Genomic DNA, 24,280 nt, shown 5'->3' with positions numbered 1-24,280 from the left:
ACACACCTCCCTCACCCGGGCACACACCTCCCTCACCCGGGCACACACCTCCCTCACCCGGGCACACACCTCCCTCACCCGGGCACACACCTCCCTCAACCGGGCACACACCTCCCTCAACCGGGCACACACCTCCCTCAACCGGGCACACACCTCCCTCAACCGGGCACACACCTCCCTCAACCGGGCACACACCTCCCTCAAACCGGGCACACACCTCCCTCAACCGGGCACACACCTCCCTCAACCGGGCACACACCTCCCTCAACCGGGCACACACCTCCCTCAACCGGGCACACACCTCCCTCAACCGGGCACACACCTCCCTCAACCGGGCACACACCTCCCTCAACCGGGCACACACCTCCCTCAACCGGGCACACACCTCCCTCAACGGGCACACACCTCCCTCAACCGGGCACACACCTCCCTCAACCGGGCACACACCTCCCTCAACCGGGCACACACCTCCCTCAACCGGGCACACACCTCCCTCAAACCGGGCACACACCTCCCTCAACCGGGCACACACCTCCCTCAACCGGGCACACACCTCCCTCAACCGGGCACACACCTCCCTCACCGGGCACACACCTCCCTCACCCGGGCACACACCTCCCTCACCCGGGCACACACCTCCCTCACCCGGGCACACCACCTCCCTCACCCGGCACACACCTCCCTCACCCGGGCACACACCTCCTCACCGGGCACACACCTCCCTCACCCGGGCACACACCTCCCTCACCCGGCACACACCTCCCTCACCCGGGCACACACTCCCTCACCCGGGCACACACCTCCCTCACCCGGGCACACACCTCCCTCACCCGGGCACACACCTCCCTCACCCGGGCACACACCTCCCCTCACCCGGGCACACACCTCCCTCCACCCGGGCACACACCTCCCTCACCCGGGCACACACCTCCCTCACCCGGGCACACACCTCCCTCACCCGGGCACACACCTCCCTCACCCGGGCACACACCTCCCTCACCCGGGCACACACCTCCCTCACCCGGGCACACACCTCCCTCACCCGGGCACACACCTCCCTCACCCGGGCACACACCTCCCTCACCGGGCACACACCTCCCTCACCCGGGCACACACCTCCCTCACCCGGGCACACACCTCCCTCACCCGGGCACACACCTCCCTCACCCGGGCACACACCTCCCTCACCCGGGCACACACCTCCCTCACCCGGGCACACACCTCCCTCACCCGGGCACACACCTCCCTCACCCGGGCACACACCTCCCTCACCCGGGCACACACCTCCCTCACCCGGGCACACACCTCCCTCACCCGGGCACACACCTCCCTCACCCGGGCACATACCTCCCTCACCCGTGCACACAGCTCCCTGAACCGGACACACGTTCTCTCTCACCCAGACACACACGTGCTCTCTCTCACCCAGACACACGCTCTCTCTCACCCAGACACACGCTCTCTCTCACCCAGACACACGCTCTCTCTCACCCAGACACACGCTCTCTCTCACCCAGACACACGCTCTCTCTCACCCAGACACACGCTCTCTCTCACCCAGACACACGCTCTCTCTCACCCAGACACACGCTCTCTCTCACCCAGACACACGCTCTCTCTCACCCAGACACACGCTCTCTCTCACCCAGACACACGCTCTCTCTCACCCAGACACACGCTCTCTCTCACCCAGACACACGCTCTCTCTCACCCAGACACACGCTCTCTCTCACCCAGACACACGCTCTCTCTCACCCAGACACACGCTCTCTCTCTCACCCAGACACACACGTGCTCTCTCTCACCCAGACACACGCTCTCTCTCACCCACACGCTCTCTCTCACCCAGGCACACGCTCTCTCTCACCCAGACACACGCTCTCTCTCACCCAGACACACGCTCTCTCTCACCCAGACACACGCTCTCTCTCACCCAGACACACGCTCTCTCTCACCCAGACACACGCTCTCTCTCACCCAGACACACGCTCTCTCTCACCCAGACACACGCTCTCTCTCACCCAGACACACGCTCTCTCTCACCCAGACACACGCTCTCTCTCACCCAGACACACGCTCTCTCTCACCCAGACACACGCTCTCTCTCACCCAGACACACGCTCTCTCTCACCCAGACACACGCTCTCTCTCACCCACACACGCTCTCTCTCACCCAGACACACGCTCTCTCTCACCCAGACACACGCTCTCTCACCCAGACACACGCTCTCTCTCACCCAGACACACGCTCTCTCTCACCCAGACACACGCTCTCTCTCACCCAGACACACGCTCTCTCTCTCACCCAGACACACGCTCTCTCTCACCCAGACACACGCTCTCTCTCATCCAGACACACGCTCTCTCTCACCCAGACACACGCTCTCTCTCACCCAGACACACGCTCTCTCTCACCCAGACACACGCTCTCTCTCACCCAGACACACGCTCTCTCTCACCCAGACACACGCTCTCTCTCACCCAGTCACACGCGCTCGCTCACCAGACACACACCTGCTCTCTCTCTCACCCAGACACACGCCTCTCTCTCACCCAGACATACGCCTCTCTCTCACCCAGACACACACCTCTCTCACCCGGACCCGCACCTCTCTCACCCAGACACACGCTCTCTCTCTCACCCAGACACACGCTCTCTCTCTCACCCAGACACACGCTCTCTCCCTCACCCAGACACACGCTCTCTCTCACCCAGTCACACGCGCTCGCTCACCCAGACACACACCTGCTCTCTCTCTCACCCAGACACACACCTCTCTCTCACCCAGACATACGCCTCTCTCTCACCCAGACACACACCTCTCTCACCCGGACCCGCACCTCTCTCACCCAGACACACGCTCTCTCTCTCACCCAGACACACGCTCTCTCTCACCCAGACACACGCTCTCTCTCTCACCCAGACACACGCTCTCTCTCTCTCACCCAGACACACGCTCTCTCTCTCTCACCCAGACACACGCGCTCTCACCCAGACACACGCGCTCTCTCTCATCCAGACACACGCTCTCTCTCTCACCCAGACACACGCTCTCTCTCTCACCCAGACACACGCTCTCTCTCTCACCCAGACACACGCTCTCTCTCTCACCCAGACACACGCTCTCTCTCACCCAGACACATTTGGGGAAGTCAACATGATATCATTCTTCATAAAACTGCCCCCATGTCTCCAACTTCAGAGATTCAAACCCCACTGCAGACTTCAGCCCATAGTCAGGGCTAACACTTAGTGTAATTTTGAGGGAATGCCATATTGTCAGATTAAGTGCCAACTTTCGGATGAGGAGCAGCACGGTGGCACAGTGGTTAGCATTGCTGCCTACGGCGCTGAAGACCCGGGTTCAAATCCCGGCCCTGTCAGTGTGGAGTTTACACGTTCTCCCCCTGTCTCCATGGGTTTCATCCCCAACCTACTGAGTTTCCTCTGTGAACCTTCAATTCTCTATCTCTCTTTCCTCGTTGATTTAACTCAATCTCTGAGTTATAACCAGGCTTCATGAATTTTTAATTCATCTCGAGTAGTTACAATCCTCGGGACATGCAAATACCAGCTGCACAGAATGGTGGCACACGTGAGCACAGGTACACACACAATAACACAAAGTGAAACTGTAAGAAATGGATCAATGCTGGAAATGCAAGGATATGTGAAATACGACAGCTTCGTAATGCTCTATAGAACGGTCATATGGACCTGAAACGTGAACTCCCTCTCCATCGATGCTGCCAGACCCAATGGGTTTTTCCAGTATTATCTGTTTCTATCACAGCGTCACATCTTTCCCGAATTGTGGTGCTGGCCTGTCATCCAACCCTGTCTAGTAATGGAAGTTTTAAAGGGCATCTTAATGGAGGAAGAGAGGCACAGATGTTTATGGAGGGATTTCCAGACCTTGGGACCCAGGCAACTTAATATTTCGTGGCCGCCATTGGTGGAGTGATAAATATCAGGAATGCAGCAGAGGCCAGAATTAGATTTCAGAATTTTGCAATGTCAGAAGATCTGAGATTTAATGCTGTGTCTGAATTGCAGAGGCTGGCAGAGGGGTTAATGAGTTGGATCACAAACTTAAGTTGACACTTTTGTGCTGGAGCCCTGACAGGGGCATGGAGTACAAGAGCAAGGAGGTTATGCAGAACTTATACAAGGCACTAGGTAGACATCAGCTGGAATATTGTGGACAGTTCTATGTGCCACACACTATGGGAAGGATGTGAATGCATTGAAGAGAGTGCAGAAGAGGTGTGCAAGAATGGTTCCCGATTTGAGAAAGTTCGGTTACATGGATAGATTGGAGAGCTGAGGACTGTTCTCCTTGGAGAAAAGAAGGCTGAAAGGAGATTTGATAGAGATGTTTAAAATCATGAGGGGTCTGGACAGAGTAGATAGGGAGAAACTGTCCCCGCTCGTAAAAGGATCAAGAACGAAGGGGCAGATTTAAAGTGATTTTCAAATGTGATATGAGAAAAACTTTTTCACACAGCGAGTGGTTGGGGTCTGGAATGCACTGTCTGGAAGTGTGGTGGAGCAGGTTCAATTGTGGCATTCAAGAGGGCATTAGATGATTATTTGAATAGAAACAATGTGCAGGGGTATGGGGAAAATGCAGGGGGGTGGCACTAAGTCATTCTCGTTTGGAGAGTCACTGTGGGCACAATGGGCCGAAAGGCCTCCTTCTTCACTGTAACAGCTCTGTGATGTGGGTGTGATGATGGAGTATACACAAAGTCACAGTCAGACAAGCTGCAGGTACAATGTCAGCTGTCAAAACATTGGGAGTTTCATGTTGACAGGAGGCTGTTTGACACCCACTGTCCTCCCAACCCAAGCAGGAGGCTGAGCTGGACTCACACCAGCACTGGGGCAGGTGCTGCGGGGCAGGCCGGCACATTCCGGCCTGTGACTGAGGGGAGGCTGCCTGTCACTGAGGGCAATCACTAGGCCCCGAGACCTGGGGCTCTAGTTGGGCCCGGAGCCTCCTACTCACCCCCTCCGTCTCGGCCAGATTGAGCTGCGAGGAGGCCGAAGCCAAGCTCTGGGTCTCGGGCGATTCCGACATCCTGCTGCCGCCTGCTCCCAGGCTCCGAGCCGGTCCTACTGCTGGTCAGGCCCCGCCCGGCGAGACACCCGCCCCGCCCGGGTAACCGGCGGGCCGCCAATCACCAGCAGACCAGGCACGGCTTCACCACGGCAACCGCCACTGACAGCCGTAAGAGCCAATTAACAGCCGCATGGTGCAAATAGGAGTCCCAGGGGCTGATTGACAACTTCAAACTGAGCAAAGCTGCATTGGGCTTGTGCAGGAGGGTCGAGACTGAAAGTCTCCCCCTGTCATGTGCCAGAGGGTCCAGACTGAGAGTCTCCCCCTGTCACATTGAGATTGTGCGGATGGGTCCAGACTGAGAGTCTCCCCCTGTCACATTGAGATTGTGCGGGTGGGTCCAGACTGAGTCCCCCCCTGTCACACCAGCTACACACTCAGCAACTTTTCAAAAAAAAAAGACAAAATATCAGGCTCTGACTGAAAACTGATGTCTTTCTCCCCAGACACACAGCCAGCTCTAGATCATCTGACACTTCATCCAAAAAAAGCAGGTACTGTAGTGTGTTTAGTGCCATCACTCTGGCATAGTGGGGCCTCATAGTGCCGGGAGCCCAGCTACACAGTGATCGGGACACCCTTATTAAAGGGTGCCCCGATCCCAAAGGCTAGTTAAAGACCCCCTCCTATCCCCACCCAGACATTTTGAACCCCGGCAGACAAGGGGAACCTCCAGTAAAATGGGTTAACCTCCTCCCCCACCACTCAATGGTCGGGTCCCTTCGCCCAACCCCACCCCCCACAAAGCATGCAGGCATCAGGGTGCCTCAGCATCCCCTCCCCCCATTATCTCTGACCAAGATATCTTCCCCTGCCAACCTCTTCAACAGCAGGGCATCATTCCCCCCATCACAACATCACCATCGCTGGCATCCTCACATAATGTGGCCCTCCCATGGTGTTCCCTCGAGGCCATGCCCATGGCCCGTCCCTGGGAATCCTGGCAGTGCCAACCTTGCAGTGCCAACCTGGCACTGTTGAGGGTCTGTGCCAGGGCACTGCCCATCCCTGTCCCGCACGACTAAGGAGCTATCCTCACCTCCGAGGTCCCGGCATGGTCATCATGACTAATTTCCATTTTTGTTAACCAGTAGTGATTTCTGCAACATTACATAATTCGCCTCTTTCGTCGATTGGCACGAGGCTTCAAGTCAGCAGCAGGTGGAGCTGAATCGGGGGCATGAAGCGGACAAGTATCATTACTTCCTTATTGAGCATCGAAGGACCTCAGACAGAGGCTCGTCTTCGATGCTGACTTCATGCAGAGGATCGATCTCCTCAGTCACCATTTCGGACTTCGACTCTTCATCGCCTAGGGGAATGCCTCTTCCATAGGCTGAGGCCCCTTGCCAGAGGTAGTCACAACAGACATCAAGGTTGTCGTCTCTGCTGAAATCAGCTCCATTGCAGTGGGTTTCCTGTTCCTCATGAGGTCCAAGTGTTTTTTCATGGCCTTCCCTTGGACTTTGACTTTGGAAGAAACTAGATTAATCTTTTCCAGCACGATTCCTCTGATCCATTGGCAACCAGCTTGAAAGTTCTGCACATAGATGGCATCTCCAGTTCTGAAGATCCTTACAGGTCTTCTGATGTCATAATTCCTTTTTTGGGTCACTTGCTTTGACTCTCTCTCTCTCTCTCTCTCTCTCTCTCTCTCTCTCCCCCCCCCCCCCCCTCCCCCCTCCCCAAGTTGGTAAATAGCAGGCTGGGCCTGGTGCGCAGTTGTTGTGCCATTAACAATTCTGCTGGTGTGATTCCTGTTGTCCTGTGCAGTGTGGTTCTATAATCAAAGAGGAACCAAAGAAGGCCAGTTTCATATCCAGGGAACCAGCAGGCTGTTTCTTCATTCTGGTTTTGAATTGTTGAACTGTCCATTCAGCCAGGCTATTGGACAATGGATCATACAGCACCGTTCGGATGTGTATAATGCCGTTCAACTTCATGAATGCCTGAAAATGTCCACTGGTAAAGGGAGTACCATTATCAGATAGGAGGACCTCTTGTATTCCATTGGTACAGAAACTTTGCTAGAGTTTTTTGATTGTTGGATGAGAAGTCGTGGAGGACATACTATAATTTGGAACATTGATCCCAGGAACATGTCAGCTAAGTCCACATGCGCCCGTACCCATGGTCTTCCTGCCCACTCTCATGTGTGCAAAGAGGCCGAAGGTGGGAGCTCTCTCCTGGCACAATGTGCACTACTTCACCAGATTCTCAATGTCTGTATTGGGCCAGAGCCACCAGACATAGCTCCTTGCAAACATTTTTATTTTGGATACCCTGAAATGTCCATTGTGCAATTCCGTCAGAATTGACTGCCAACCTGGGCGGGGACTATTTTGGCTACCCACAAGATGATTCCATCTTCTATACTCAGCTCTTGTCACTTAGTGAAGAAGGGCTTCATGCCATCTGTGGGGTGTCCTCGGATTCTGCCACTGAGAATCATATGGGGCAATTTTGCCAGTGTAGGATCCTTCTGGGTCCACACTTGAATCTGCCTCACTAATACTGGCAAGTAATCCAGGAAGTTCAAGGTTGTGATGACTTCTTCCAAAGTCAATAGAGGGGGCAAGCTTGTGGGCAGTGGAAGGTGACTCATGGCATCCGCGTTGGCAATTTGCGTTCCTGGATAGTGTTCAAAAGAGTATTCGTAGGCCACTAAATATAATGCCCAATGTTGAATCCAAGCCGAGCAGATGGGGGAAATCACTTTATCCACTTTAGAAGGCCCAGTTGGGGTTTATAGTCTGTAACAATTGTGAGATGTATGTGTGGAATTTCTTCACCCCAAAATTAATAGCCAATCCTTCCTTTTCATTCTGAAAATAGTGTCTTCCTGCATCAACTAAGGTTCTGGATGCATGTGCTGAAAAGGCTGCCCTACTCCATATGGAGAGGCTTAACATGTTAATACCAGTTCTCTCTTGAAATCATAATGAACCAGGATGTAGAATCATAGAACCATAGAATCATACAGTACAGAAGAAGCCTTTTGGCCATTCAAGCCTGCTTCAACAAAAAAAATACTCTAATCTACACTAATCCCACTTCCCAGCACTCGACCAATAGGCTTGAATGTTATGATATTTCAAGTGCTCATCAAATTGCTTTTTATTGTGAGGTTTCCTGCCTTACCTACCCTCCCAGGCAGTGCATTCCAGATTCCCACCACCCTCTAGGTGAAAATTTATTTTCTTAAATCGCGTCTAAACCTCCTGCTGTTCACCGTAAAATTATGCCCCCTTATTATTGACCCTTCAACTAAGGGGAACAACTGCTATCTATACATGCTGTCCATGCCCCTCATAATCTTTTACACCTCAATCAGTTCCCGTCTCAGCCTCCTCTGCTCCAAAGAAAACAACCGGAGCTTATCTAGCCTTTCTTCATAGTAACTGCCACTTCAACTTCGAGAAGACTTCATCCTGCAGTGCCTGCCATTACCACTTCTGGTGTTTTATTAACAGTGTGTACAAAGATGACATAGGGTTGCATGGTAACACAGTGGTTAGCACTGCTGCTTCACAGTGCTAGGGTCCCAGGTTCGATTCCCAGCCTAGGCCACTATCTGTGAGGAGACACACGTTCTCCCCATGTCTATGTGGGTTTCCTTTGGGTGCAATAGTTTCCTCCCACAAGTCCAAAAGATGTGCTGTTAGGTCATTTGGACAGTCTCAATTCTCCCTCTATGTATCCGAACAGGCACCGGAATGTGGCGACTAGGGGATTTACATGGTTACTTCATTGCAGTGTTAATGTAAGCCTACTTTTGACAATAAAGATTATTATTATAAAATGGCCAAGCTTGAGATAAATTTCCTAAAGTAGTTTGGGATAAATTTCCCATAGTAGTTTATGAAACTGAGGAAATATTTTAATTCTGTCATATTTAGCGGAGTCGGTGCCTCTTTGATGGCCTTAACCTTTTCCTTCCCGGGTGTAGGCCTTTATTATCGACTGGGTACCCTAAATAGACCAATTTGCCTGCCTGGAACACACATTTTTCTTGTTTGAGTCGACACCTGCATCAGAAAATTGTCTCAGAACTTCCTCCAGGTGCTCTGTTTTGAGCTTGGATAATTAAGCAATACAGAGGAAATTCGTTTAACTTTTGATGTTCCGTTGAACAAGATTGTGGGCACGAAAGGTTTTAAAACAATTCAAGAATGAGAGGGCATAGATTTTAAAGTGATTTGCAATAGAAGCAAATGTGATGTGAGAAAAAACTTTTTCACACAGCCAGTGATTGGGGTCTGGAATGCACTGTCTGGAAGTTTTGTGGAGGCAGGTTCAATCGAGGCATTCAAGAGGCCATTAGATAGTTATTTGAATACAAACAATATGCAGGGGTATGGGGAAAAGGTAGGGGAATGGCACTAAGTGATGATGCTCATTTAGAGAGCTAGTGCGGACTCGATGGGCCAAATGGCCTCCTTCTATGCTGTGATACCAATAAAAACCCTAATACTGGAACTCTGAAATAAAAATAGAAAATCAGCAAGTTAGGCACCATCTGCCAATTAAAAATGCCGAGCCTTGAAAAGACCAACTACACTGTTGTTCTGACAGCAGAAGAACTGATGCCTTTGTGGCTCTTTAAGAGAAAAGCAGCACCAGGCGCAGTTGCACAGTGGTGAGCACTGCTGCCTCACAGTATCAGGGTCCCAGGTCCGATTCCCAGCTTGAGCCACTGTCTGTGCGACGTTCTCCCTGTGTCTGCGTGGGTTTCCACTGAGTGTTCTGGTTTCAGAGAGAATTTACAGACAATCTAAAGTGCAGAAGGAGGCCATTTGGCCCATCGAGTCTGCACCGGCTCTTGGAAAGAGCACCCTACCCAAGGTTAACACCTCCCCCTATCCCCATAACCCAGTAACCCAACCCAACACTAAGGGCAATTTTGGACACTAAGGGCAATTTATCATGGCCAATCCACCTAACCTGCACATCTTTGGACTGTGGGAGGAAACCGGAGCACCCGGAGAAAACCCACACACACACGGGGAGGATGTGCAGACTCCGCACAGACAGTGGCCCAAGCCAGAATCAAACCTGGGACCCTGGAGCTGTGAAGCGATTGTGCTACCCACAATGCTACTGTCCCGAAAGACATGCTGTTAGGTAATTTGGACATTTTGAATTCTGCCTCTGTGTACCTGAACAGGCGTGGAATGTGGCGACTCGGGGCATTTCACGGTAACTTCATTGCAATGTAAGCCTACTTGTGACAATAAAGATTTTTATTATGCGCTGAGGTGATGTACAATTTGTAGAAAGTGAGTTTACTTTACACCAGTGATATTGAGTGTGACAATAAAAAGGATTTTTTTGGTTGTTTGTAATTTGAAAATTTGTGCACTGAATGTAATTTGAAATGTAATATCAAATATCTATATGCACTGAATTATTTGAAATGTAAATATCTGTATGCACTGAAATATTTGAAATGCAAATATCAATTATCTATACATATTTAAATGTTTGGAATGTAAAATATCAAATATTTATGCACTGAATTATTTGAAATGTAAAGATCTTTTGCACTGAAATATTTGAAATGCAAATATCAAATATCGATATACATTGTGATGTTTGGAATGTAAATATCAAATATATATGCACTGAATTGTTTAAAATGTATATTATTTGAAATGTTAATATCAAATATCTATATGCAGTGAAATACTTTTTCCTGAATATTATTTTTAAAATTCTGGCGCGTCTTTTACTTCAACCAATACGGTTAGATCATTTTTGGTTGATAAGGGCTCTGTACCAATGTTGGTAAAGATGATACAATTGTACAAGTTCCCTGGGGACCCAGCATCTTCAGGAAGGAAAGATGTGAGAGAAAAAAATGATTGCTTCGCTACAATTATGTTTTATTTTAGTTTGTTGTATCTGTCAGAAAGTTTATCAGGATTCGTCTGGAAAAAAATATTAAAACTCCCAATATTCATCGTGCTACATATAATAGTCACATAAAGCACTGCAAATAATCTACAATTCAGTTTTCCAGCATAGGCAGTACTTTGTTTTTGCAAAGATTCCTGAGCACTGTCTCACCAGATTCTATGAAGATGCAAATAGCGTTTCACTGACTGATCAGCCTGGTCACATGCCAGGAAACCTAGGCAACACTCAACTGTTTACATCTCCCTCTGTGAAACTGTGCGTTTCCTGGGAACCCGGTGCAGAGCAAGACTCAAATCCCTCGACACTGCAACTCGACGAACTGCACTTCCAGAAAACAGGTACTCAAAAAATAGAACCATATAAATAGCCTTCTTAATGCGGTTCCGAATAGAGTGCAACTCTGGGAAATACTCACCTAGTTCGCTTTGTGTCCTTTACCTGGTCCCGGCTTGCAGTCCACAATAATACTCTAATACTTTATTTATAGTTCGGACAAAAGTGCCTTTGAATTGTCGGAATTATAAAACCAGTTGACAACATGATCCAGTGAGTTTACAAGTCCAATTTTTTTTGGTTGGGATCTTTATCCCAGAATATCATAGTTATGTGTGCTAATGGATAAGAGATTACAAAAACTGGGATTTCTGCATTAAATATAAATTGAGTAAAACAATAATTGAGACAATTGTTTGTGTCCCAGCCACAATGTTTCAGTTTTTCAGTTCATTTCCTTGTGGTTTAAAGATGAATTTAGTACATTGTTACTAAAGTGGAACTGTTATGTAACATTCTTAATAGTTGTGAAGGTTCAGAACATTTTAAACACTGTTAAAATGGTCCCTCAGCAGTAATCTGGCACAATTTCTCATACTCTGCTGAAATCATTAAATCCCAGGCACACTGCTGTGAAGAAGCTATTCTCGCAAAGCAAGCATCTCCCGATGGCAGGCAGTTGTTGTGGTGAGAGGGTAGGGGGCAGATATCACACTAGAGTGATTGAGTCCTTGCCTTCTGCAGGAACCACTCCCTCTGTAACACCCTGGTCCATTCTCCCAGTTCACCCAACTCTCCATCCCCTTCCTGTGACACCTCATCTTGTAATCGAAGAAGGTGCCACACCTGCCCCTTTACCTCCTCCCTCCGCATTGTACAAGGCCCAAAACAATCCTTTCAGGCAAAGCAGCGTTTCACATGTACCTCCTTCAATTTCGGCTATTCCACAATGCAGTCTCCTCTACATAGGGGAGACTAGAGGAAGTATAGTGGCATAGTGATCAGCACTGCTGCGTCACAGCGCCAGGGATCTGGATTCAATTCTGGCCTGGGGTGACTGGAGTTTGCACGTTCTGCCCGTGTCTGCGTGGGTTTATGCCAGGTGCTCTGTTTCCGTCCGTAGTCCAAAGATGTGCAGGTGAGATGGATTGGCCATAATAATAATAATAATAATAATAATCTTTATTAGTGTCACAAGTAGGCTTACATTAACACTGCAATGAAGTCACTGTGAAAATCCCCTTGTTGTCACACTACGGCGCCTGTTCGGAAACCAATGTAAATTGACCCTTAATGTCCAAAGATGTGTAGGTTGGGTTGGGTTATGGGGATAGACGGGCCAGTGTGCTCTTTCGGAGGGTCAGTGTCGACTCAATGGGCCGAATGGCCTCCTTCTGCACTGTAGAAATTTGATGGAATTGTAATACTGTCACTGGTTAGGATTCTTCCCCATTATCGATTGTCATATACAAAGCAAGACATTACTGGGCATGCAGCAAGAACTTTACTCATGGCATGCTCGTAACCAGAGGCAGATTTACACTGTGAGCCCCTCACTCACCTTCATTTCTGGGCCCCCCTCATCATGATGTCACACCCATCCCAAGCCCACTCACCCTGCTTGACTTCAAATCTTCAAATGACTGCTTCGCTTGAGTTGTTACAGCCTTTTCCTTGACAACTATTTTTAACTATTGTCACTGTTTAAGCTATCTCTCTGTGAAAGAAAATGGCATCTCTTGCGGTCACACAAGGGTTTTCCAATCAGAGCTTACTAACTTCCAGTTTTCTCCAAAAAACACAAACCTCTAAAGCTTTCAAAATGACCCGCTGTCTCTGACCCCCACCCAACACTGACATCATTCTTCAAGATGAAAAAAAAGTATCACTTAAGGCTGAAAATCATTAACTCTCAAGGGACTTCCCCATTCAACACGCAGGCTTTTAACCCTTAAATTATCCACTACATTTATAATCCAATTTCCTAAAATCTTCTAAACATCACAACAGTCTCACAGAAATACTTAACATAGAACATAGAACAGTACAGCACAGAACAGGCCCTTCGGCCCTCGATGTTGTGCCGAGCAATGATCACCCTACTCAAACCCACGTATCCACCCTATACCCGTAACCCAACAACCCCCCCATAACCTTACTTTTTAGGACACTACGGGCAATTTAGCATGGCCAATCCACTTAACCCGCACATCTTTGGACTGTGGGAGGAAACCGGAGCACCCGGAGGAAACCCACGCACACACGGGGAGGACGTGCAGACTCCGCACAGACAGTGACCCAGCCGGGAATCGAACCTGGGACCCTGGAGCTGTGAAGCATTTATGCCAACCACCATGCTACCGTGCTGCCTAACAAAATGCTTTCAATTGTGAATTCATATCTGGAACCAAGACACATTCTCTCCATGTGTACAATCCATTTGATGTGGATGTGTCTGGAATTTAGAAAGTAAATATATAGAAACATAGAAAATAGGTGCAGGAGTAAACCATTCGGCCCTTTGAGCCTGCACCACCATTCAATATGATCATGGCCGATCATGCAAATTCAGTATCCCACTCCCGCTTTCTCTCCATACCCCTTGATTCCTTTAGCCATAATGGAACGTCCAGCTCCCTCTTGAATATATCCAACAAACTGTCCCCAACATCTTTCTGCGGTCGAGAATTCCACAAGTTCACAGCTCTCTGAGAGAAGAAGTTCCTCATCTCAGTCCTGAATGGCTTACCCCTTATTCTTAGGCTACGGCTCCTGGTTCTGGACGTCCCCAACATCGGGAACATTCTTCCCGCATCCAACCTGTCCAGTCCCATCAGGATTTTATATGTTTCTATGAGATCCCCTCTCATTCTTCTAACCTCCGGTGTGTACAAGCCTAGGCAATCCAGTCTTTCTTCATATGTCTGTCCTACGATCCCGGGAATTAGTCTGGTGAACCTTCGCTGGACACCCTCAATGGCAAGAATGTGCTTCTTCAAACTAGGAGACCATAACTGCACACATACTCAAGGTGTGGTCTCACCATGGTCTTCTATAACTGCAGCAAAACATCTCTATTCAATCCTCTCGCTATGAATGCCAGCATACCATTAGCTTTGTTCACTGCCTGCTGTACCTGCATGACAACCTTCAGCGACTGTTCCACCATGACACCCAGGTCTTGTTGCACTTCCCCTTTTCCTAAACTCCCACCTTTCAGATAATAATCTGCCTTCCTGCTTTTGCTACCAAAGTGGATAACCTCACATTTACCCACATTATATTGCATTTGCCAAGTCTTTGCCCACTCAGCCAGCCTGTCCAAGTCACCCTGCAGCCCTTCCACATTCAGTGAGTGATAGCACGTTCAGTGAGTTGGTCACACCGCAGGTTAGGATTGCTGAGGGAGATAGGGAATGGGTGACCAAAAAGCAGAGAAAGAGCAGGAAGGCAGTGCAGGTGTCCCCTGCGGTCATCTCCCTCCAAAACAGGTATACCGTTTTGGATACTGTTGGATACTCATCTGAGGAAGGCAGTAGTAGCCAGGCTCATGGCACCGTGGCTGGCTCTGCTGCACAGAAGGGCAGGAAAAAGACTGGCAGGGCTATAGTCATAGGGGATTCAATTGTAAGGGGAGTAGACAGGCGTTTCTGTGGTCGAAAACGAGACTCACGAATGGTATGTTGCCTCCCGGGTGCTCGGGTCAGGGATGTCTCCGATCGGCTGCAGGACATACTGAAGGGGGAGGGTGAACAGCCAGTTGTCGTGGTGCATATAGGCACCAACGATATAGGTTAAAAAGAGGGATGAGGTCCTCCAATCAGAATTTAGGGAGTTAGGCAATAAGTTAAAAAGTAGGACCTCACAGGTAGTAATCTCAGGATTGCTACCAGTGCCACGGGACAGTCAGAGTAGAAACTCAAGAATAGTCAGAATGAATATGTGGCTTGAGAGATGGTGCAGGAGGGAGGGCTTCAGATTTTTGGGACATTGGAACCAGTTCTGGGGGCGGTGGGGCCATTACAAACCGGATGGTCTACACCTGGGCAGGACTGGAACCAATGTCCTAGGGGGTGCTTTTGCTAACACTGTTGGGGAGGTTTTAAACTAATGTGGCAGGGGGATGGGAACCAGATTAGGAAGTTAGAGGTCAGTAAAGAAGCAGCAACTAACGCCAGTAAGGTAGGAGATAATAAACTCAATGTGACTAGGGGGAAAAGTAGACAGGGAAGAGTTGATGAACACAAAGGGACAGGTGGTCTGAGGTGCATTTGTTTTAATGCGAGAAGTGTAGCAGGTAAGGCAGATGGACTTAGGGCTTGGATCAGTACCTGGGAATATGATGTTATTGGTATTACTGAGACTTGGTTAAGGGAAGGGCAGGACTGGCAACTGAATATCCTAGGGTATAGATGCTTCAGGAGGGATAGAGAGGGAGGTAGAAGGGGGGAGGAGTTGCATTACTCGTCAGGGATGATATCACAGCTGTGATTAAGGAGGGCACGATGGAGGATTCGAGCACTGAGGCAATATGGGTGGAGCTAAGAAATAGGAAGGGTGCAGTAACATTGTTGGGACTTTACTACAGGCCTCCCAAAAGTGAGCATGAAGTAGAGGTACAAATATGCAGACAGATTATAGAAAAATGTCGGAGCAATATGGTGGTTGTGATGGGAGATTTTAACTTCCCCAACATTGAATGGGATTCGTGTAGTGTTGGAGGTGTAGATGGAGCAGAGTTTGTAAGGAGCATCCAGGAGAGTTTTTTTAGAGCAGTATGTAAATAGTCCAACTCGGGAGGGGGCCATACTGGACCTGGTATTGGGGAATGATCCCGGCCAGGTGGTTGATGTTTCAGTCGGTGATTATAATAGTGATCACAATTCCGTAAGTTTTAGAATACTCATGGACAAGGACAAGAGTGGTCCGAAAGGAAGAGTGCTAAATTGGGGAAAGGCAGAGTATAACAAAATTCGGCAGGAGCTAGGGAATGTGGATTGGGAGCAGCTGTTTAAGGGTAAATCTACATTTGAAATGTGGGAGTCTTTTAAGGAAAGGTTGATTAGAGTGCAGGACAGACATGTCCCTGTGAAAATGAGAGATAGAAATGGCAAGATTAGGGAACCATGGATGACGGATGAAATTGTGAGACTAGCTAAGATGAAAAAGGAAGCATTCATAACATCGAGGCAACTCAAAACTGATGAAGCTTTGGAGGAATATCGGGAAAGTAGGACGAATCTCAAACACGCAATAAGGAGGGCTAAAAGGGGTCATGAAATATCTTTGGCTAACAGGGTTAAGGAAACTCCCAAAGCCTTTTATTCATATGTAAGGAGCAAGAGGGTAACTAGAGAAAGGATTGGCCCACTCAAAGACAAAAGAGGGAATTTATGCGTGGACTCAGAGGAAATGGGTGAGATTCTTAATGAGTACTTTGCATCGGTATTCACAAAGGAGAGGGACAAGACGGATGTTGAGGCTAGGGATGGATGTTTAAATACTCTAGGTCAAGTTATCATACGGAAGGGGGAAATTTTGGATATTCTAAAAGACATTAAGGTGGACAAGTCCCCAGGACCGGATGGGATCTATCCCAGGTTACTGAGGGAAGCGAGGGTCGAAATAGCTGGGGCCTTAACAGATATCTTTACAGCATCCTTGAGCATGGGTGAGGTCCCGGAGGACTGGAGAATTGCTAATGTTGTCCCTTTGTTTAAGAAGGTTAGCAGGGAAAATCCAGGGAATTATAGACTTGTGAGCTTGACGTCAGTGGTAGGCAAACTGTTGGAGAAGATACTGAGGGATAGGATCTATTCACATATGGAAGAAAATAGACTTATCAGTGATAGGCAGCATGGTTTTGTGCGGGGAAGGTCATGCCTTACAAACCTAATAGAATTCTTTGAGGAAGTGACAAAGTTAATTGATGAGGGAAGGGCTGTAGATGTCATATACATGGACTTTAGTAAGGCGTTTGATAAGGTTTCCCATGGCAGGTTGATGGAAAAAGTGAAGTCGTATGGTGTTCAGGGTGTACTAGCTAGATGGATAAAGAACTGGCTGGGTAACAGGAGACAGAGAGTAGTGGTGGAAGGGAGTGTCTCAAAATGGAGAAGGGTGACTAGTGGTGTTCCACAGGGATCCGTGCTTGGACCACTGTTGTTTGTGATCTACATAAATGACCTGGAGGAAGGTATAGGTGGTCTGATTAGCAAGTTTGCAGATGATACAAAGATTGGTGGAGTTGCAGATAGCGAGGAGGACTGTCAGAGAATACAACAAAATATAGATAGATTGGAGAGTTGGGCAGAGAAATGGCAGATGGAGTTCAATCCAGGCAAATGCGCGGTGATGCATTTTGGAAGATCAAATTCAAGAGCGGACTACATGGTCAATGGAAGGTCCTGGGGAAAATTGATGTACAGAGAGATCTGGGAGTTCAGGTCCATTGTACCCTGAAGGTGGCAACGCAGGTTGATAGAGTGGTCAAGAAGGCATACAGCATGCTTGCCTTTATCGGACGGGGTATTGAGTACAAGAGTCAGCAGGTCATGTTACAGTTGTATAGGACTTTGGTTAGGCCACATTTGGAATACTGCGTGCAGTTCTGGTTGCCACATCACCAGAAGGATGTGGATGCTTTGGAGAGGGTGCAGAGGAGCTTCACCAGGATGTTGCCTGGTATGGAGGGGGCTAGCTATGAAGAAAGGGTGAGTAGATTAGGATTGTTTTCATTGGAAAGACGGAGGTTGAGGGGGGGCCTGATTGAGGTCTCCAAAATTATGAGAGGTATGGACAGGGTGGATAGCAACAAGCTTTTTCCAAGAGTGGGGGTGTCAGTTACAAGGGGTCACGATTTCAAAGTGAGAGGGGGAAAGTTTAAGGGAGATGTGCGTGGAAAGTTTTTAACGCAGATGGTGGTGGGTGCCTGGAACGCTTTACCAGCGGAGGTGGTAGAGGCGGGCATGATAGCATCATTTAAGATGCATCTAGACGGGTATATGAATGGGCGGGAACAGAGGGAAGTAGACCTTGGAAAATAGGAGACAGGTTTAGATAAAGCATCTGGATCGGCGCAGGCTGGGTGGGCCGAAGTGCCTGTTCCTGTGCTGTAATTTCCTTTGTTCTTTGTTCTTGTTGTTCTTTTGCATCCTCCTCACAGCACATGCTGTCACCCAGCTTAGTGTTGTCTGCAAATTTGGAGATATTGCATGCAATTCCTTCGTCCAAATCATGAATGTATATTTGAACAGCTGGGGTCCCAGCAGTGAACCCTGCAGTACCCCACTTGTTGTTTGCCATTCTGAAAAAAATTATTCCCATCTTCTGCTTTCTGTCTGCCAACCAGTTCTCTATCCACGTCAATACATTACCCCCAATACCATGAGCTTTAATTTTGGTCTCTAATCTCCTGTATGGGATCTTTGATAGTCCAGATACACAACACCCACTGGTTCACCTTCGTCCACTCTACTGGTCACATCCTCAAAAAAATCCAGAAGATTTGTCAAGCATGATTTCCCTTTAGGGAATCCATGCTGACTTGGACCGATCCTGTCCCCGCTTTCCAAATACTCAGTTATTTCATCCTTAATAATTGACTCCAACATTTTCCCCACCAATGATGTCAGGCTAACCGGTCTATAATTCCCCGTTTTCTCTCCCTCCTTTTTTAAAAGTGGGGTTACATTAGATACCCTCCAATGCATTGGAGCTCATCCAGAGTCTATAGAATGCTGGGATATTATCACCAATTCGCCCACTATTTCAAGGATCACTTCCTTAAGTACACTGGGATGCAGAGCATCAGACCCTGGGTCTTATTGAGTTTTAATCATAACAATTTCCCTGATAGATTTCCTGAATAATGAGGATTTCCATCATTTTAGACCCTCTGTCCCCTAATATTTCCAGAAGGTTATTTATGTCTTCCTTAGTGAAGACAGATTCAAAGTAATTGTTCAACTAGCCTGCCATCTATTTGTTGACCATTATGAATTCACCTGATTCTAACTGTAAGAGACCTACATTTGTCTTTTTCACTTCATATATCTATAGAAGCTTTTACAGTCAGTTTTATGTTTTCTGCAAGCTTACTCTTGTATTCTATTTTATTCTATTTCCCCCTTCCGAATTAAACCCTTTGTCCTCCTCTGCTGAATTTGAGATTTCTCCCAGTCCTCTGACTTGCTGCTTTTCCTGGCCAATTTATTTTCCTCATCTTTGACTTTAAGACTATTCCTGATTTCCCTTGTGAGCCATGTTTGAGCCACCTTCCCCATCTTACTCTTGTGCCAGACAGGGATCTACAATTGTGGAAGTCCATTCATGTGTTCTTTAAATATCTGTCATTGACTATCCACCGTCAACCCCTTAAGTATACTTTGGCAGCTTGTCCTAGCCAATGCACATCTCATACCAGACATCTTATCCAGAGGTAATGCATTTTGGAAGGTCTAATACAGGTAGGGAATATACAGTGAATGGTAGAAACCTCAAGAGTATTGACAGTCAGAGAGATATAGGTGTACAGGCCCACAGGTCACTGAAAGGGGCAACACAGGTGGAGAAAGTCGTCGAGAAAGCATACGGCATGCTTACCTTAATTGACCTGGGGATTGAGTATAAAAATTGGCAAGTCATGTTGTAGCTGTATAGAACCTTAGTTAGGCCACACTTGGAGTATAGTGTTCAATTCTGGTCGCCGCACTACCAGAAGGATGTGGAGACTTTAGAGATTTACCAGGATGTTGCGTGGTATGGAGGGCATTAGCTATGAGGAGAGGTTGAATAAACTTGGTTTGTTCTCACTGGAACAACGGAGGTTGAGGGGCGACCTGATAGAGGTCTACAAAATTATGAGGGGCATAGATAGAGTGGATAGTCAGAGTCTTTTTCCCAGTTTGGAGGGGTCAATTAATAGGGGGCATAGGTTTAAGGTGTGAGGGGCAAGGTTAGGAGGAGTTGTATGAGGCAAGTTTTTTGCACAGAGTAGTGGGTGCCTGGAACTCACTGCTGGAGGACATGATGGAAGCAGGGACGATAGTGACGTTTAAGGGGAATCTTGACAAATACATGAATAGAATGGCGCTGCGCCGGTCGGCGGGCCCCCCGCGCCGATTCTCCAGCCCGCGATGGGCCGAAGTCCCACTGCTGACAGGCCAATCCCGCTGGCGGGAATGAAAGCACGTCTGGTGCTGGCGGGATTGGCGGCACGGCAGGCGCCGGGGTCCTCGGGTGGGGGCGCGTGGCGATCTGGCCCCGGGGGGTGCCCCCACGGTGGCCTGGCCCGCAATCGGGGCCCACTGATCGGCAGGCGGGCCTCTGCCGTGGGGGCACTCTTTTTCTTCCGCCCCGCCATGGTCTTCGCCATGGTGGGGGTGGAAGAGAACCCCCTCCGCTGCGCATGCGCCGGTATGACATCAGCAGCCGCTGGCTCTGCCAGCCGACGAAGGCCTTTCGGCCCGCCAAAGGCCGTTCACGCCTGTCGGCGGAGCGGGAGCCACTCCGGCGCAGGCTTAGGGGAGAATTCCGGCCCAAGTTTTTCATCAGGCAAAAATAAGTGTTCAGAGATTGAGTGTGGGGCAGGTGAGGTGCAGAGTACAGCACCTTTTATACTGTTACATCAAACTCCCAGAATAGTTAGAGCAAGGGTGGGATGTGCACTAAACCTTATTCTACAGTTTTGCATCAAATAATCTCAGATCAGGTTGGTAGAATGCAGCTGAATGTCTCTCTTCAATGTCACCACAATATGTTGCAGAAAGTAAATTGGGGATTTTGGTTATACCGGAAAACATGGATAATGCTAGAGTTTAGCATCTCAGCTCCGTTATCAGTGGGACAGGTATGAATTAAGAACAAAAATAGGCGGAAAAACTCAGCTGTGAGGCATCTGTGGAGGGAAATGGAGTTAATATGCCAGCTCATTGACCTTTCATCAGAATCATTCGTGTGATTAATCATTAGGAATTTCAGATATATGTTGTCCATTTCGCTGGCATCGCACTCATGCCCACAGATTTCCCAATGGAGAATCCCACTCAAAGTGTTTCATTTTTTTTGTTTAACTAATGATTATTAGCTATTTCTTCTATGATGTTAAAGCTAGTTTAATACTGTGTCAATAATAAAGTTTGTTTTAATATACCATATCCCTATTTGTGTGTGGAACCACTCCTCGAGCGAAGTATCCTTTCCTCAGTCTCACAAATTAAATTGAATATTGGAGTTTCTGTCCAGTATCCTAGTAATTTTAAGTGATCGTAATGTTAGCCAGATATGATACTGCTATGGTTGAAGACAAGTATAAAGAGACAATTAAGTTAGATTGAATCTTACTAATTTGATTGCCAATTTGTTTTCTAATCAGTTGAGGTTCACATGGCTGGAAAGAAGAAAGAAATAACATTGCAGGTAAGCTTGGAAATAAATAAACAGATTGAAAAGTTCCATTTTCTTTATTGCTAATTTTTAAAATTAATAGCTTCATAGATTGTAAAACTGTTCCCGATGATTTTTATTACTCATTTCAATCCAATGTTTGATGCATTTTTCAAGCAGTGTGAGTCACAGAGTTCTATACATTTCTTTCAACTGCACGTGAAGATATCAATGCAAGACTATGGGGGTAATTTTAATCCTCAGTGACGCATGTGTTGGGGGAAGGTGTAAAGGTAAAAATCGTAAAATTCTCAAACCAAATCCGAACACACTTTATTTGGGTGTCAGTAACCTTGGAGGGATCGTGGTGTGGCGGTAATGTCATTGGGTTGGTAACCCAGTGGTCCACCCTCAGGGTACATGGGTTCAGATCCCACTAGACTGGAATATAAAGGCTGTAATAACTGCAAGGCCAGGCTCCATGCAAGCTCCGGTTTATTTGGACAATGAAAATAACTGCAGCTGTTGCGTACAATTTTTGTGTCCCAGCCCGGGGACCTTCGGGAGTCCAGTCTGAGCCTGGGCTGCAGGTTTAAACTCTCCCGCCGAATAGTTCCTCATGGGAACTCAATAGGGAAACTCAGGAACCCCACAGGTAGATCAATCAATGACCCCCTGTGGCTCTTATGGTGGTCATAACATCCCTCCCCAGTCAAGTCACTCTCGATGCTTCCAGAACGAAGATGTTTCCTCTGCCTCTTCACACTCAACATTGAGTCTCTTGCAGGTGGAGGCAGATCAGGAGGTTTGAAGCGGATTGGCAATCTTTGCTTCTGCAGGGAGCGCCTAAGGGTCACCGAGGTCGCTTCTCCTTCGGTACTGGTTATCAGGGGAACTCCTAATTCCTCGGCCTCCATATCTAAACCCCCAGTCCTCACAGTTGGGAGAGACGGGCATAGGGCCCTCTTCAAGTGGTAGCCCTGCGCCAGCAGGGGCCACCACTGGGGTCAGAGGCAAGACAATACCAGGGGCAGGCTCCCAAGCTCTGATGTGGCCCAGTGCTTCCTGAGAACTTTGTCCTGGACCTTCACCTTGGAGTACAGGCACAATTTTTATTCTCTTCCTTTTTCATATTTTCTCCCAAATTTACACCTACCAATAATAAACAATAATCAGTAACAAATGCAATGTCAATCCCAACATCAATAAAAACAATCCCATCCTCCCACCAAACCCCCAAACAGTAGCCTACATGTTAACATAAACAAATAACAAAAAGGAATCAGGAATCACAAATAGTCACCATGAACACATACAGTCCCCCTCCCCCCACCCCTCTCAATTCTCCCCCCCCCCCCCCCTGCCAATGTTAGATGTAATCCAATTCTCAAAAGTGCATGATGGATAACGCCCATGAATTGTAAAACCCCTCCATCCTTCCGCTCAGTACAAATTTGACCTACTCAAGAGTCAAGAATTCCAGCAGGTCCCCCCGCCACACCAGGGCACAGGGTGGAGAAGTTGATCACCATCCCAACAAGATCCATCTTCGGGCGATCAATGAGGCGAAGGCTACAACATCTGACTCCGCACCCGGTTCCAACCCCAGCTGGTTCGACACCCCAAATATGGCCTCCTGAGGGCCCGGGTCCAGTTTCACGTGCACCACTTTAGAGATTACCCTTAGCTCCTCCTTCCAGTACTCCTCTAGCTTTGGACAGGATCAAAACATATGAACGTGGTTTGCGGGGGCCTGGCCCGCAAATTTCACACACATCTTCTACCCCCTCAAAGAGTCGGCTTATCCTCGCCCTTGTGAGGTGCACTCTATATACCACCTTCAGCTGTATCAGCCCCAACCTCGGCACGAGGTTGAGGTGTTGACCCTCCGGAGCACCTCACACCAGAAGCCCTCATCCATAGCCTCTCGCAACTCTTCCCCCCACTTTGCCTTGATCCCATCCAGCGGTGTCTTCTCCTCTTCCAAAATAGCCCCATAAACCGACCCCCTTCTCCATTCCCCCTGTCGTCAGCAGCTCCTCCAGCAATGTGGAGGCCAGCTCTACCGGGAAGCTCTGTATCTCCTTTCTAGCGAAGTCTCAAACCTTCATGTATCTAAATATTTCCTCCTGTTTCAGCCCATACTTCGCTCCCAGCTCCTTCAATCCTGCAAACCGACCCCTAAGAAACAAATGTTCTGGTGTCCTAATTCCTTTCTCCTCCCATCTCTGAAAATTTCCATCCCACTAAAAGTAGAAATTGGCAAGTGCATCACAGAGGCAAAGTAGTATCAATGAGGGATTTTATCTTTAACACAGATTGGGAGAGGCAGACAAGCACCTGTCAGAAAGGTACAGAATTTCTGGAGAGTGCCAGGAATAATTTCCTACAGCAATATATCCTGGATGCAACAAGGGGAAAAGAAATATTGGGTTTAGTAATGAGTAATAAGTCAGATTTAATTAGTGACCTAATTGTGCGTGAACATTTATCAAATAGTGATCATAACATGTTCGAGTTCAATGTAATGTTTGAAAGTGAAAAGCACAAATCAGCGACTAGAATTTTAGATTTAG

The 24,280-nt window shown here is 48.2% G+C and overlaps 2 protein-coding genes across 4 annotated transcripts in view; one reads left to right on the top strand and one right to left on the bottom strand.

The window, feature by feature from the left end:
• The window catches only part of vps8 (VPS8 subunit of CORVET complex), a 787,508-nt gene extending 782,339 nt beyond the window's left edge, over positions 1-5,169 (bottom strand). Inside the window, 1 exon segment of the mRNA XM_038788252.1 lies at positions 5,013-5,169. Within this exon segment, the coding sequence (XP_038644180.1) occupies positions 5,013-5,084 (72 nt within the window). The 5' untranslated portion in view covers positions 5,085-5,169.
• A 6,134-nt stretch (positions 5,170-11,303) lies between these two features.
• The window catches only part of nme9 (NME/NM23 family member 9), a 99,174-nt gene continuing 86,197 nt past the window's right edge, over positions 11,304-24,280 (top strand). For all 3 annotated transcript variants that reach the window (XM_038788251.1, XM_038788246.1, XM_038788239.1), the window contains exons 1-2: positions 11,304-11,383; positions 21,694-21,737. In XM_038788251.1, coding sequence (XP_038644179.1) covers positions 21,705-21,737 — 33 coding nt within the window. In that variant the 5' untranslated portion in view covers positions 11,304-11,383; positions 21,694-21,704. The remainder of the gene's footprint in view (positions 11,384-21,693; positions 21,738-24,280) is intronic.

Source organism: Scyliorhinus canicula, chromosome 2, assembly GCF_902713615.1.
Source record: "Scyliorhinus canicula chromosome 2, sScyCan1.1, whole genome shotgun sequence".
Taxonomy (NCBI): domain Eukaryota; kingdom Metazoa; phylum Chordata; class Chondrichthyes; order Carcharhiniformes; family Scyliorhinidae; genus Scyliorhinus; species Scyliorhinus canicula.
This window is presented reverse-complemented; position numbering and strand designations above follow the sequence as displayed.